A 17,166-nucleotide genomic window follows, 5' to 3' on the forward strand; every position below is an offset into this window, starting at 1 on the left:
GTTAGCAACATAAAAAGACCTTTTAGCAATCTTTTACATTTTTCTGGATATACTTGGTTATTTTCAGCATTATCAAATACAACAGGATGCTTGCATGTTTGCTATTTTGAGTGCATGTTTAAAATATTTCTCTTATATTTCACAATATATATTTTTTTATATTCTTTTTAAATAAAGTTATGGTGTTGGTGGCTTTTATACTTTTATTTGCTCTTCACCCGGAACTTGTGTTTTTGGTGTTTTATATAAATTTTTGCTTTGGACATTCAGTTTAAGAATTTTAAAATCAAATCTGAAATCTCAACACTTAATTGTACTGTTACTTGACAAATTTCTTGTCATCAATTTATTTCATCCTGAAGCATTGCTTTCTCTTTTATTTTATTCACAGTATTGGCTACTGTGATAGTGCTGACCACTGTTTTGCTCAATCCTCATTCAGAAATGCGTCCTGTTTGAAATTTTTGTATTGGTACATGCACAGTTAAAGAGTTGTGTAATGTATTTGTTTGCTGATGTCTAATCTATATGTATAATCAGGACTTATCTTACTAACTCTTAACAGTGGGACACATAGAGGCATCGTGTGCATGCATAAACTTTTTAAGTTAGAATGAGGGCAGTGTAAAAATGCCATCAGATGTGGGGCTAGATTTCATATATATATATATATATATAAATACAGATGAGTGGTACAACAAGGCATCAATATTTACTGGAAATAGCAGTCGATACAAATACGATGTTATTGTAAAGCTTCACTGCGTATATACTGGCAAAGACGTGTGAGTGCAACAAACATGAAAAATTTGTTTTACCTCTAGGAAGAACATTCGATAAATGGACAACCCAGAATTGGATAATGCAGGACCGGTTTCTGACTCTTCAAATACGTTTGTCAATGTAAATTTGATCAGTCTTCATCAGCTGCATTTACCTAGACAAGATTTCAAATGTTGCCACATCAATGCCAGTACACTCGCCTGAACGCTTAGTTGTTAAAAGAACGAGAAGAGTGAAAAGGTTTTCAATGAAAAAATACAATAAAATAAAAATAAAACCTCATAAGGGTAATAAAATAAATACAGTAAAATAAAGCCCTATAAGGGTAGAAGTATAACTATAAATACAGATGAGTGGTACAACAAGGCGCCAATATTTACTGGAAATAGCAGTCGATACAAATATGACAGTATTGTAAAGCTTCACTGCGTATATACATTCAAATATATATACATACCTGTATGTATGTGTGTGTGTATATATAGGACCCGGCAGGACTAGTCAGGCCATATCCCGTGGCCCCTACCTGGGACGTAGTCGATCCACCTGTGCATACCTTCCTTCTTGTGACACTTGTGAAGACCTGCTGAGGCAAGTGTAAATCAATCAAAATAGATGAACATCAATGGAATTTGTATCTTTGTGGTACCAGTGCCTGTGGCACACAAGAAAACCATCCGAACGTGGCCGTAGCCAGTACCGCATCGACTGGCCTCCGTGCTGTGGGAACATGGTGGCACATAAAAACACCATCCGAAGACCCGGCAAGACTAGTCAGGTCATAACCCGTGGGCCCTACCTGGGACGTAGTCAGTCCACCTGTACATACCTTCCTTCTTGTGACACTTGTGAAGACCTGCTGAGGCAAGTGAAAATCAAATCAAATCAAAACAAATCAAAATAGATGAACATCAATGGAATTTGTATCCTTGTGGTACCAGTGCCGGTGGCACACAAGAATCCATCCGAACGTGGCCGTAGTCAGTACCGCTTGTGGTACCAGTGCCGGTGGCACACAAGAATCCATCCGAACGTGGCCGTAGTCAGTACCGCATCACTCGCCATTGTGCTGTGGGCACATAACAAACACCATCCGGTCGTGGCCGTTCGCCAGCCTCATCTAGCACCTGTGTCGGTGGCACATAAAAAGTAGTCAGTACCGCTTGTGGTACCAGTGCCGGTGGCACACAAGAATCCATCCGAACATGGCCGTAGTCAGTACCGCATCACTGGCCATCGTGCTGTGGGCACATAACAAACACCATCCGGTCGTGGCCGTTCGCCAGCTTCATCTAGCACCTGTGTCGGTGGCACATAAAAACACCTTCCGAAGACCCGGCAAGACTAGTCAGGCCATAAACCATGGCCCCTACCTGGGACGTAGTCAGTCCACCTGTGCATACCTTCCTCCTTGTGATACTTGTGAAGGCCTGTTGAGGCAAGTGAAAATCAAATCAAAATCAAATCAAAACAAATCAAAATAGATGAACATCAATGGAATTTGTATCTTTGTGGTACCAGTGCCGGTGGCACACAAGAGAAAACCATCCGAAAGTGGCCGTAGCCAGTACCGCATCGACTGGCCTCCGTGCTGTGGGCACATGACAAACACCATCCGATCGTGGCCGTTCGCCAGCCTCATCTAGCACCTGTGTCGGTGGCACATAAAAACACCATCCGAAGACCCGGCAAGACTAGTCAGGCCATAACCCATGGCCCCTACCTGGGACGTAGTCAGTCCACCTGTGCATACCTTCCTTCTTGTGACACTTGTGAAGACCTGTTGAGGCAAGTGAAAATCAAATCAAAACAAATCAAAATAGATGAACATCAATGGAATCTGTATCTTTGTGGTACCAGTGCCGGTGGCACACACTTTGTGGTACCAGTGCCGGTGGCACACAAGAGAACCATCCGAACGTGGCCGTAGCCAGTTCCGCATCGACCGGCCTCCGTGCTGTGGGCACGTAACAAACACCATCCGATCATGGCCGTTCGCCAGCCTCATCTGGCACCTGTGTCGGTGGCACATAAAAACACCTTCCGAAGACCCGGCAAGACTAGTCAGTCCACCTGTGCATACCTTCCTTCTTGTGACACTTGTGAAGACCGGTTGAGGCAAGTGAAAATCAAATCAAATCAAAATAGACAAAATAGATGAACATCAATGGAATTTGTATCCTGTGGTACCAGTGCCTGTGGCACACAAGAATCCATCAGTGCCGTAGTCAGTGCGGTGGGCACATGACAAACACCATCCGATCGTGGCCGTTCGCCAGCCTCATCTAGCACCTGTGTCGGTGGCACATAAAAACACCATCCGAAGACCCGGCAAGACTAGTCAGGCCATAACCCATGGCCCCTACCTGGGACGTAGTCAGTCCACCTGTGCATACCTTCCTTCTTGTGACACTTGTGAAGACCTGTTGAGACAAGTGAAAATCAAATCAAAACAAATCAAAATAGATGAACATCAATGGAATTTGTATCTTTGTGGTACCAGTGCCGGTGGCACGTGGCACATAAGAAAACCATCCGAACGTGGCCGTAGCCAGTACCGCATCGACTGGCCTCCGTGCTGTGGGCACGTAACAAGCACCATCCGATCGTGGCCGTTTGCCAGCCTCATCTGGCACCTGTGTCGGTGGCACATAAAAACACCATCCGAGCGTGGCCGTCTGCCAGCCTCGTCTGGCACCTGTGTCGGTGGCACATAAAAACACCATCCGAGCGTGGCCGTCTGCCAGCCTCGTCTGGCACCTGTGTCGGTGGCACATAAAAACACCATCCGAGCGTGGCCGTCTGCCAGCCTCGTCTGGCACCTGTGTCGGTGGCACATAAAAACACCATCCGAGCGTGGCCGTTTGCCAGCCTCGTCTGGCACCTGTGTCGGTGGCACATAAAATCACCCACTACACTCTCGGAGTGGTTGGCGTTAGGAAGGGCATCCAGCTGTAGAAACACTGCCAGATCTGACTGGACTGGTGCAGCTTTCGGGCTCCCCAGACCCCAGTTGAACCGTCCAACCCATGCTAGCATGGAAAGCGGACGTTAAATGATGATGATGATGATGATGATACACACACACACACACACACACACACACACACACACGATTACTTATAGATATAGATACATGTATAAAATACATGCATACATTCATGCGTACAGCAGGCAGATTTTGCCATATCAAACAAAGTAAATATACAGAAACTATGAAATATTTACTTTTGGTGAAACGAAATAAACTCCGGCTTTAATGCACATAACTGCTAAAGTATGAGTCTTTCCTGTAATAGTTTTGAGATTAAATATTTGACAGATAGAATTTAAAAAAAAATGTTTTTCATATGATTTATGAAGATATAATTAAAAAGAGAAAAGATATCTTTCAGGGACACAATTGTCAAGTCCGAACATTTCAGATTTTATTGTTTACTTTCACCCACTATCTGCTTTTATTACTATTGGTGCATGGCTGATTGGGAAGCTATACTAACAAGCCCATTGCTTTCAGGTATGAGGAGTACTTTGGTGCTGGTAGTTACGATGACTATGAAAATTATAGTCGTCCAAGTCGAGAGCAATCTCGTACACACACCCCATTACAAGAACCCTCATCTCGAGGACCTATGTAAGTTTTAACCCCTAATTTTTGTTGCTTGTTTGTTTTTTTTCTGTATATTTTTGTAACTGTTTGGTTCAGTTTTTGTTTTTGAGTTTTAAATTGTGTGTATATATATATGTGTGTATCTAAGTGTACTCAGTATGGAACTGAAAAGACTATAATTCAAATTAGTACTCAGTACATGTGTTGAGTAGAATGGATGTATTCATTTGTTAGCAAAAAGACCCTATGGAAAGCTCATTCTGTTTCAGTGGGTTCAGTTATAGAGGTCAAACTCACATCATTAGGAATAAATAACTGCTATGCATACTGAATGTGACTAGTGCTGTATATCATAGAGTGTGTGTATGTTTGTATGTATGTTTAATTTGGGTGATGGGTTTAATTGTGGCTAATGTATGTGTTTTGGTTTATAATCAGTTGGGTGTGCATGTCTGTGAGTGTGGCTAGTGTAGCTCTATAGTGTTAGTTCATAAACACACATGCACACACATACACATGAGAAATTTGATAGTCATGCTTTGACTAAAAAGACAAGTGAACTAGCTAAAGTTGTTTTAATTAAAACAGGTTTCTAATACAACTTTGTTGTTGCTGTTGTTGTTATTAATTAGCTCTGACTGTGACGAAGTGGTATAACAAGTAATCTAGAGGGAAAATATAAACAGATGACATCAAGGTTTGGGTTGGAAAACTGATCAGAGAGAGAAATAAAAGCAAACAATTTCAGTATTCTAGAACATGTGAAGGGGATATTTGGAATGCATATGGGAGTTTGAAGCCTAGATGTTTTCTATGCAAACCGTTTTCCTCCCTGCAATAATATAAAATTATTAAAGTGGATAGATGCAGTTTAAAACCAAAAGGCACAAATACAATCATCACTAAAAGTGACTAAGAGTGCAAGTTAGCACCATCATTTCTAGAAATAAGAGTCAAAATAACTCTTAGCCATGAACAGAGTGCATGCACACATACACTCTACAATACAAAATGGGACAAGAACGCAAAACATCTGGATAGTTAGGTGTTACATAATGGGACAACAAATAATCCAGATAGATGATACAAAGAAAATAAGGATGGGTCACTTGGAGTTTTCTTTCCTCAGTCGAGTACCAGATTATCTTTGCAATTTCGGCTGAATATATTCAAGATTGTTCCAATCTGGCCAGCCCCAAGGAAAAACTAAGCTAAGAGCATTAGATTCCTTGGAAGGAAGCAGTGAATGTATTATATATATATATACACATACATACTGTCCAACCCATGCCAGCATGGAAAGCGAGATAAATGATGATGATGATGATATATGTGCATGTATGATGTTGCACTTTGGGCAAATGTCTTCTACTGTAGTCTCAAACTGACCTATTTTTTTGTGAGTGTAATCAGTGGATGGAAACTCTCTGCATATAATATATATATATATATATATATATGCATGCACTCACATGTCTGTGTATCTGTGTGTACGTTTTATTTCTGTATCCTCACATGAAAAGTGTCTAGAAAAAAAAAATGGTGACATTTGTTGACATTCTCTGCTAACATATTGTTCTGTAAATCTGTGTTTTCAAAAACAAATGGAATTAGAAAAAAATATCCATCATCTAAAAACAGGTGAAGGTTAGCTGCAGAAAGGGTATCCAACTGTAGAACATTGCTTCAGTAGGTATTTGTCCAGAACATGCTAACATGGAAATTGATGTAGAATGAATGAATGATTGGATGAATAAATATACATACATAATTTCATGTGTTGCATGTACACGAAAATGCATACATGTATTTATGTACAGACACACACACACACTATCTCTCTCTCAGATGAGTGAAAAAGTTAACCTTTGATATCTTCCTAAATGTTTACCAGTGAAAACTAGCCACTCATTTATATTTCATATCTTTACTGTATTAAAATATATCCTAATGTCTTTAAAAAAATGAAGATTAAGCTGCCCATCGCTTGACCATGCAATTTAAGCTAAAAAACAACAATGCATAGTAAAGTCACTGGTAAAATGTCTCAAAGTACAATGTTACCAACACAAAGTAATGAAATAGTCTTTTGTATAAAATGTACCAAAAAACAAAACGAAAAACAATCCATTGATATTTGTTTTTATTCTCAACAATCTTGTTATAAATTACCTTACTTAAATTGGGTGGATTTTCTTATTAAATGCTGTTGCAAATTGCTAAAATATTAGAAGGATCAAAATAAAAAAATGAAGAGGTTTTGATTTTTGTTTAATTTCAACCAGACATGTCTCATATACTAACTAAATAATAGCATGGTAGGATTGATACATCAAGCATTCTATTTTTTTGTTTTTTGGTTTTGTAATATTATATACTTCAGTATGACTTTTTTTATTTATTTAAAAAATTAACCTCTTAATGAAAATCTATTATCATGGAGCAAAATATGTTTAAAACCTTTTTCTTTCATTATATATATATATATATAATATATATATATATATATATATATATATATACATTACATATATCCATCCATCCAGCTAACCACACACACATATCTTCACTTCAATCTCTGGGTCATTTGCTTTTTTTTCTCTTCCATTTTCTATTCTTGTTAATGCACAAAGTATGTCTTCACAATATGGCTGGTATTTTTTATCACACATTTCACCAACTGTGAATGTTTTCTCTTGAATTAACCCTGATGTTGCATGTGTTATTCAACAGGTTAGGTGCATTTATTGACATTTAAAGTTTTCCTGTTTCCTTTTTTTTTTTCCCTTCCTTCTTGAAATCCCATTTCTGATTTACTGGAAATGGAATTCCAAGAAGCAAAATAATTAACAGTTAAGGATAGGGAAGAAAGAGGTGTACTTACATATTCAAGTTTTATGTCATAATGTTTTTATGCCAATGTCTTATGAACTTTTGTTATTTTATTTCTTCATATACTTTATTACTATGAAGTAAACTTTACTCTTCTTTCAAGGATAAGATGTTCATAAATAACCATGTTCGCTTGGTTATGTATGAATATCACTAAAAAAAAGTAAAAGCACTGTAATGATGTTGTTAGCCACTTACTACTTATAAAAGAAGGAATATGGTTTGTTTTGCTTTAATTTATGGAAAAATATTACTGTATATACATATATCTGCAAGATTTAAGTCAAAACTACTTTGTTGATTAAAGAAAAAAGGGAATTTTGCAGGTTTTGTGCATTATAAATTAAAAATTTGAGGCTATTTTAGTTTCATTGTGTATATTACATTTCTGTTTACATTCTTTGAAACTTAGTCTGAAATTGCTATCTCTTTACTATCTCTATTTATAGTGGTCAGTATAGCTCTCTTCCAGAAATGTATGACTATGAGGCTTATTACAATTACTATGAAACTGCAGACTGGCCAACACCTGAAGGTAAAACTTAATTTTGTTAATATAATTACAGTTTATAACAATTCACTTTTCTGCTCATTTTTTTTAATTGTTGTTTCTACAAATAAGTCTTAATAATCATTTGACCTTGAGAAGGGTTGTAATTGTAAATGGAACTGATGAATGTTACCTAGGGTAGTCCTAACTGAACAGAGCAATGATTAAAGGCATTCTAGCCATGATCATCTTGTCTTGATTGAAATTTAGCTCTAATTTCTAGCAGGTTGAGCAATCATATGGAAGCTTCTTCATTGGAACTGGTAGTTTAGAATTTAGGCCCTCAATATTTGATGTTTTAACTATTTTGTCTATTTTGTTGTATTCTAATGAAATAACTTTACATACTGTGGACCACCTTTTGTGCTTTTCTGGGTTTGGGGTTGATCATATTTGCTATCTATATGTACTTATGTTTAGGATGAGTTTCACACAAGTAGTTAAGGCGGTGAGCTGGCAGAAATGTTAGCACGCTGGGCAAAATGCTTTGGGGCATTTCGTCTGTCTTTACATTCAGAGTTCAAATACCGCCGAGTTTGACTTTGCTTTTCATCCATTCGATATCTATTAAATAAGTACCAGTTATGCACTGGGGTCGATATAATCGACTTAATCCGTTTGTCTGTCCTTGTTTGTCCCCTCTATGTTTATCCCCTTGTGGGCAATAAAGAAATAAGTAGTTAGGGCATTTAACAATGTTGAAAAAAAAAAAAAATTTTTAAGTTGTTTTTTTGTTTTTCACCTCTGTCTTCAACATTATTTCCAGAAACTACAGGTCGAATGACCCCTGCAAAGTTTTTTACTCCTCATACTTGTGCTGTGTTTGGCCCAAGTGGCCAGCTTATCCATGTGCCTGCAAACTTACCGTCTGATGGTCAGCCAGCTACAGTTGAAATCATGAGCGTAGAAAATGTTCTGTCAGACCAAAAAGAAGCTGAAGAACTGCACAGTTTCCCAGGACCTTTAATAAGGTATGTCAAAGATTACAAAGAAAATGATTCTGGATTTTAGTGTCATTGTTTGTTGATGAAAGTTGTATAAATAGTCTCATTTGGGAATTTGAGTGTTAGTAAAGAAAAACAAGGTTTGTTTTTTTAGTTCTTTAATATGTTGGAATTTTAAATCTTAGCTGTTGATGCAAATATATCTTATGATTTGATTAGGTGTTATTTATGTATTGGAAAGTAGTGTGTAACATTTGAAATAAGATATTAATGATCCTTGTGGAATTACTGGTATAAAGTTCATTGAAAAGTTTGAGACAGACATTAATCTTCAAAATGATAGGATAATGATAACATTATTTATCAAAATTGTGAAAATAAAATCCCTATAAAACCAGAGTAAAATAAGAAAGTTATAAGATTTTAAAATAGAGTTGAAGTTGATGAGGTGATTGTTTAAATCAAACAAAATTTATAGGCTATCTTAAACTTTAGACATTATCTTAACAGGTTTTTCCTAAAATGTTGATTATAGTATTGTGTAAAGTTTCTTCAATTGTTTTCTTATAACTATGTTTTTCCAGAGGAGAAACCCACAAGAATGATGTGTTACTATTTTGTCAATCTAAAGTGAAAGAGTATGGTGAAAATATGAGAATGACTGATAGAGAATCTGCAATTTTATTGTGGAAATTTCTTGAACTTCTTATTAAACAAAATGGCGTAAGTATTCTCTCTCTCTCTCTCCTAGTATACATACATACATACGCAAGTACATACATACATACATATAGCTGTGTGGTTAAGATGTTTGCTTTGCAACTACATGCTATTAGGTTCTGTCCCACTGTGTCGTATCTAGGGTCAGTGTCTTTATTATAGCCCTGGACCGACCAATGATACCATGTGAGGGAATTTGGTTGATAGGAATTTCACAAAGCCCTTTTCTATGCACATGCATGCATATATACACATGTGCAAATGTTCATACATTCAACACTTATCAGTACTTGAATGAAGTGATGCTGATGCTGACATTATGACCGATCAGTCTCTGCTTTCAAAGCTCTATGGAAAAAAAAAAAAAAAGAAAAAAATGGAATTGACAATGGTAAGAGCACATGGCTGTAAAATCCTGCCTCAAATATATTTCTGTCTAAATTCATGCTAACATGGAAAGACTTATATTTTAACTTGGGTTGAAACATTAGTTTCTTTTCCATCATAGATACTTTCACAATGTGTCAGTATCTGTGATGATGAATATATGAGATGAGGAAAGTTGTCTGATGTCAAACGAACAATTTTTTCAAGCATGTTTTTGGTTTTATAAAGCATAAACTCACTTTTCTATATTTTATATGTGGATATTATGTGTCAGGGGTTATGATATTAAAATTAATGGATTACTGAACATGAGTCATACATTTAACCAAACCTTGATACAAGTGTTCATCATCATCATCATCATCATCATCATCATCGTTTAACGTCCACTTTCCATGCTAGCATGGGTTGGATGATTTTGACTGAGGACTGGCGAACCAGATGGCTGCACCAGGCTCCAGTCTTGATCTGGCAGAGTTTCTACAGCTGGATGCCCTTCCTAACGCCAACCGCTCCAAGAGTGTAGTGAGTGCTTTTATGTGCCAACAGCATGGGGGCCAGTCAGGCGGTACTGGCAATGACCTCGCTCGAATCCTTTTATACATGCCACCAGCACAGGTGCCAGAAAACGATTTTGGTAACGATCACACTCGAATGGTGCCCTTTTACGTGCCCACTGGCACGGAAGCCAGTTGGCTGCTCTGGCAACGATCACGCCCGGATGATGCTCTTGGCACCCTACTAGCACGGGCACAAGTGCCAGTAAGGCGACGCTGGTAACGATCACGTTGTTTATTCATAAGTAAGGCAGATGTCCATGTTGTAGGGTAGCTTTTGTGTCCAGTACATTACTCTGATCTCTTTCATCTGCTTGACTTTTGATTGCTAAAAAGGAAAAATAGTTGTAAAAATTTAAATTATAGCAATATTGATAATGAAGTATTAGTAAAAATAATTTTAATTCTGGAACCTATTTGTTATTGGCCTTTGCTAACTGAAAGGGAAAATTTAATTGGAAAATACAAAAAAAAAAATTATATAACAAAAATATTTAGGAGTCATTGTTATCATGATTGAAGTCCAAGTGTATACTCTTTTTTGTTTCTACCTATAATATCATTGCACAGCTGTGTAGTTGGTAGAAAATAATGTTTTGGCAGAGTTGTATATCTCTCATTCAAGGAGACAATAACAGAGAGTGAATGAGGTGAAATGTAAAAAGGTTTGGGAAGTAAACATGCAGATAGCAACGCACGCGCGTGTGTGTGTATATACATACATGCATACATTCACATCTGGTTTCGGCCCCTACTCCTCTACCATCAAAACGGTAGAAGAGTAGGGGCCGGAACCGGATGTGGTTCCTCCTGATGATGTCTTGAGCTAACTGGATCCTATAAAGGAGCTGTTGTGGTAGCAGACCACGAAACATGGTTGAAATTCCTCTTTCCTACACACAAGCATACATTCACATCTGGTTGAATCAAATGAAAGATGGAAGTCAAGTTTATTGTGAGTTGTTGGAGCAATATATAAATGATATGTTAATTATTAGCATGTATTATTAGCTGCTAAAACTTAAGGTCCTTGAATAAAGCAACCAGACCATCACTGCATACTTTATTGAATCATCATACTAAGATAAATGCTTATAAACTCCAACACCCTAATGTGTTACAGCATATTACTATTCTCTAGTTTTGTAGTTTTAGTGTTTATAGGGTGAGATAAAAACTTATTGTTAAAGAAACAGCTATCAATATGTGTGTGAGGGAACGAGTCTTTAGAAATATACTAGAACCCATCATTCCCTGGAACATCAACAAGCAAGTGCAAAAGCCTGTTGGTGGTACAAAAATGTAGTTTCTGAGATGAATACTGAAAGTGTCCTGTACAACAAACTTCAGAAAACTTTTTAACAATATAAGGAGGTAGCAAGCTAAATTCATTGGGCATCATCTGAAAAGACAAAAACTTGAATACTGGGTGACAGCTGAATAAATGAAAAGGAAGTATGGGGAAGACAGAGCCAGAAGCTACTCAGTGGTTTTACTTGCTGTTTACGGAGAGATTGACCTTATAATATGAGTTTGGAGGCTCATGATCTCTTGCACTTGTGGGTATGGGACATAGAAAGATGAATGATTTGCACACATATATTTGTTGTACACAAACTATATATACATTTGTTTGACTTTATCTTGTATGAAATATTGGTTTCAAATTTTGGCACAAAGCCAGCAGCTTTGTAGGAGTGCTCAACTGGTACTTATTTTATCAACTCTGAAAGGATGAAAGGTGAAGTCAATGACAGTGGAATTTGAACTCAAAATGTAAAGATGGATGAAACACCATTAAACATCTCACCTCGTGGTTAATGATTCTGCCAGTTTGAACAGCTGTGAAAATCGGGTAAATACCCTTAGAAAATGGAAACAAATTGGCCAGAAAGCCGCTAAGGAGAATTAAACCATGTACCTCTTAAATTCCAGTTGAGCACTCTGTACCCTTAAGCTAAGCAACCGCAGTCTATATTGTTTTGTATTGTATGAAATATTGGCAGACATTTTAATCATTTATGTTACTGTTTTTACAAATCATATTTTCAGACGATTGTTGGAACAGATATTGCAGATTTACTTCTTGAAGATCATGTACCAAATACATCTGATTATGGAGACAGTGAATCTAAAGCGGAGAGTGAAAGAGAAAGTACCCAATCTCCGGCAACACAAGAGAACAGTGCTCTCCAAATGACAACTACCTCAGATAGAGTTTTAGTAAATCGCGGTTTGGACCTGAATGAAAAAACTGATCGGTTTAGAAATCTTTTACTGTATGGTAGGAAAAAGGTATATAATTCATTTGTTTTCAATGGTTATTTTTTTATTTCATCCGAAATGAAAAACTATTTTTCAAAATAATTGTCAAGTTTGTAAATGATGGCTGTGATGAGGTATTTTGTTTCTAGATTACTCTTTTACTTGTTTCAGTCATTTGACTGTGGCCATCCTGGAGCACTGCCTTTAGTCAAGCAAATTGCCCTCATGACTTATTCTTTGTAAGCCTAGTACTTATTCTGTCAGTCTCTTTTGCTGAACTGCTAAGTTACGGGAACGTAAACACACCAGCATCGGTTGTGAAGCAATGTTGGGGAGACAAACACAGACACAGAAACATATGACGGGTATTTTTCAGTTTCCGTCTACCAAATCCACTCACAAGGCTTTGGTTGGCCCGAGGCTATAGTAGAAGATACTTGCCCAAGGTGCCACGCAGTGGGACTGAACCCAGAGCCATGTGGTTGGTAAGGAAGCTACTTACCACACAGCCACTCCTACGCCTATACTATTTTTATTTTATAAAGATTGTTATTGGAATTTATATAGCTGTTGACTTCAACTTAAGGCTTGTTTCTTTAGTTTTCTGTTAGCAACTTCAAATTATATTTCTTTAAGTTTATCATTCAGTTCACTCAATTTCAGAGATAAAATGTTCTTCATTACTTTATGCTTTATTATTTTCATATACTGTATATACTTGTCATGTTCAACCTCCATGCCTTTTTTTTTCACCTCACAATCATAGATTTATCGTTTACTCCTTGTAATGTTCAAGTCTGGATTTTAAAGTCCGCAGTAGTAGAGTCAGTATGTGCAATTTGAATCTTTGTTGTTCAAATATGTTTTCTATTAGTGTAAGCATAAAGAAAAACTGATTGTGTAGCCTCATGCTTTCTTGGTGTATGCACTCCTTTTCCTCTTCTGTTATCTTTTTACTACTTCTTTTATTCTAATGAGGTAGCCATTTGAAAATGCTTCTCTCGCTGTTATCACTTGGTTGAATATGCTTTAGAGGCATTATTTACTCTTTATTCACCCACAAACATAGAGAAGATAAGTAGAGAGTATTGCTCTACTTGTTCTTGGTGTGAGATATGTTTCATGTACGCCTGGCAGAAACTGTTAAAGTTATCTGAGAAAGTAAAACTGATGTCATAGTTATTCCAAGTAGATTAACCAGTGCCTCACAATCACTTGATATTTGGCTTTACAAACAATTTAAAGAGAGTCAAAACTATTGAAAAGGTTGCAAGATGCAACGAAAAGTTTAGGAAAATAAAAATAAGAAATAAGTGGAAATTTTACCAGTGAGTGTGTTACATTATAAGGCACAAAAAGAAAATGACTCTCCCCAGACACAACAGAATCTGCTTCAACACACGAACTCAAATAAAGAATCTTGCAAACCAAATCCAAAAACGAAAAACAATTTTAAGATAGAATAAAAAGTGAAATGACTGTATAATTAATGAGGAGAAAGTTTTCAGAAAGGGTGGTGTTGTGTGAGTGCCATTTTTTGTCAGTGTGGTGTACATTTCTGGATGAAAGATGTGTAGGAAAATATCAATTAAAAAAATTGTTAAATCTTTTTTATACAAATATAGATATGGTATTTTAAAAATATTTTTATTTAAAACAAATCTAAATGAAACTTTTTTTTTTACAGGAAGCTTTACGATGGGCAACAAAAAATAATCTTTGGGGTCATGCCTTGTTTTTAGCCAGTAAAATGGATAAGAGAACACATGCAGAAATTATGACAAAGTATGTTTGATATTGTTGTTTTCTAATGAAATGAAATTACTTTTATCTTAAATTAACAAGAGTAAAATTGTTGAATGACTTAACAAAATATGTGATTGTTAGACAGTGCAGCATTACAGCTGTAATAGTTTGGCTCCTATTATGGCATGGGCTTAACTTTTGAACTGATTCTGTATTAAAGAAAGTAAAAATGTAAGATATACTTTAAAAAATACAGTTCTGAATTAAAATTTTGGCAGAGTTTTGTTTGCTTTTTATTCCTTTGTAGCCTGTAATATAAGTATAATTGATATTGGCATTGATTCCTTGCAACAGTATTTAAAATGGAAATTTCTGTTCTCTTACTTCTGAATTCAAATCCTCATTATGTTGAGTTTGCCTTTTACTTCTCCAAGAGCAATAAAATTACCTGTTCAATCTGGCCACTTCAATTGATGAATGTCTCTCTCTCTCTTTATAGCCAATTAGAGTATATTGAAATTTCCAAGAACTTTGAAGTGTTACACTGAAATATTAGCTGCAAATTACTGGCAGCAAAGAATTTGAAATATCCTATTGAAATTTTATGAAGAAAACAGTGTTCTAAATATAGTATTAAAGATAGATAATCAGAAAGCTAGATAGATCAATATACACTTCTCTTTACTCCCTCATTAACAGTTTTTTCTAATTGCCTTTCTTTCTCATGTGCAAGGTAGCAGAATGATAGAGAAAATGGTAACATTTTTAGAGGTCCTCAAATATATACATAATAATAAAGTTCTTAAATGTTATATGCCAGCTCTGTCTGGCAACCGTGTCGGTGGCACGTAAAAGCACCATCTGTTCGCGTTCGTTGCCAGCCTCGGCTGGCCCCGTGCCGGTGACACGTAAAAGCACCATCCGTTCGTGGCTGTTTGCCAGCTCTGTCTGGCCCCGTGTCGGTGGCACGTAAAAGCACCATCCGTCCGTGTCCGTTGCCAGCCTCGGCTGGCCCCGTGCTGGTGACACGTAAAAGCACCATCCGTTCGTGGCCGTTTGCCAGCTCTGTCTGGCCCCGTGTCGGTGGCACGTAAAAGCACCATCCGTTCGTGTCCGTTGCCAGCATCGCCTGGCCCCGTGCCGGTGACACGTAAAAGCACCATCCGTTCGTGGCCGTTCGCCAGCTCTGTCTGGCACCTGTGCAGGTGGCACGTAAAAAACACCCACTACACTCGCGGAGTGGTTGGCGTTAGGAAGGGCATCCAGCCGTAGAAACACTGCCAGATCTGACTGGGCCTGACGAAGCCTTCCAGCTTCACAGACCCCAGTTGACCCATCCAACCCATGCTAGCATGGAAAACGGACGCTAAACGATGATGATGATGATGATGATGTAGAGATGTAATTCTTAAGAAATATATTATTGGTCCCTAGAAATAATGTATTTTAGTTTGTTTAATGCAATACAAGGCAGATGATCAAAAGTTTACCCTGAATATATATAAACGATGTGAATGAGTATGGGCTTTGTTGATCAGATTAATAGAGTTAGGCTTATAATAATCATAAACCTTTCTACTATAGGCACAAGGCTTGAAATTTGGGGGAGGGGTCTAGTCAATTTCATTGATCCCAGTATTCAACTGGTACTTATTTTATCAGCTCAAAAGGATGAAAGGTAAAGCTGATCTCTATGGAATTTGAACTCAGAACATAAAGCCAGAAGAAAAGCTGCTAAGTATTTTGTCTGGCATGCTAATAATAATAATAATAGTAGTAGTAATAATAATAATAATAATAATAAATTCGTTTATTGACCACAAGGGTTAACAAAAATCAAATAAAACATTTAAGGACAAAATACAGGATGAAAGTTACAAAAAGGGTTTTGTCCGTTTGAAAAGTCCGTGTAAAAATGCAAGATAACAACGAAAATATAACAAGTAAAAACTCCCAATAGGGGGAGGCGCTTCGAAAGGTTACTCGTGGAAAAACAGCACACAGTTTTTATTTCCATACATGTCTATGACACTTTAGCTAGATCTCTTAGATTCTTGAACCAGTATTTTTTGATGTTCATGTTTAAAATAACAGGTTAATAAATATAAGAATATTATTGTATATTTGATAAATTATAATAATAGTATCAAGGCTGATTTTCAATAGTGATATAATATATTTTTGCTGTTTCACTAAGACTGTTTCCACATTTCTGACAATGAGTTTACTTTACTTTTATATTAGGTTTGCTAACAGTGCTATTAAAATGAATGATCCCCTGCAGACTTTGTATCAGCTTATGTCTGGTCGGCAACCTGCTTCTGTTACTGTAAGTCCACTGAAATTTATAATTTAACCGTTTAGTGTTATTCTTGTAATTGTTTCCTTATTAATGTTCTTTTGCGAATTTCATAATTAACATTTTGTTAAAATATTATTTTATTTAACACAGAGTCTTTGTGATGATGCTTGGGGTGATTGGCGGCCCCATTTAGCTATGATGCTGTCTAATCATTCCATGAGGCCTGATCATGACAAGAAGAGTATCATTACCTTAGGTGATACTTTAGGTAAGTGGAATTATTTTTGTTTTGGTGAAATTATAGGAATAGGACCTTCTTCAGTCATGAATGACCATGGGCTTGCACCTAGAAAGTTACCCTCCGAGGCACAAGTCCAAGCAAGGTTGTTTATAGATGACCAGCAGTTTCC

The 17,166-nt window shown here is 36.8% G+C and overlaps 1 protein-coding gene across 10 annotated transcripts in view; it reads left to right on the plus strand.

The window, feature by feature from the left end:
• LOC115219484 (protein transport protein Sec16A) overlaps nt 1-17,166 on the plus strand; it is a 163,589-nt gene that overhangs the window by 93,848 nt on the left and 52,575 nt on the right. For 8 of the 10 annotated variants that reach the window (XM_036507765.1, XM_029789666.2, XM_036507760.1 and 5 more), the window contains 8 exons: nt 4,301-4,417; nt 7,735-7,820; nt 8,602-8,806; nt 9,364-9,502; nt 12,496-12,738; nt 14,396-14,493; nt 16,699-16,783; nt 16,907-17,024. In XM_036507765.1, coding sequence (XP_036363658.1) covers nt 4,301-4,417; nt 7,735-7,820; nt 8,602-8,806; nt 9,364-9,502; nt 12,496-12,738; nt 14,396-14,493; nt 16,699-16,783; nt 16,907-17,024 — 1,091 coding nt within the window. The remainder of the gene's footprint in view (nt 1-4,300; nt 4,418-7,734; nt 7,821-8,601; nt 8,807-9,363; nt 9,503-12,495; nt 12,739-14,395; nt 14,494-16,698; nt 16,784-16,906; nt 17,025-17,166) is intronic. The other 2 variants (XM_029789672.2, XM_029789680.2) reach the window with 1 other exon arrangement.

The sequence above is a fragment of the Octopus sinensis genome, linkage group LG1 (genome assembly GCF_006345805.1).
Source record: "Octopus sinensis linkage group LG1, ASM634580v1, whole genome shotgun sequence".
Classification (NCBI taxonomy): Eukaryota; Metazoa; Mollusca; class Cephalopoda; order Octopoda; family Octopodidae; genus Octopus; species Octopus sinensis.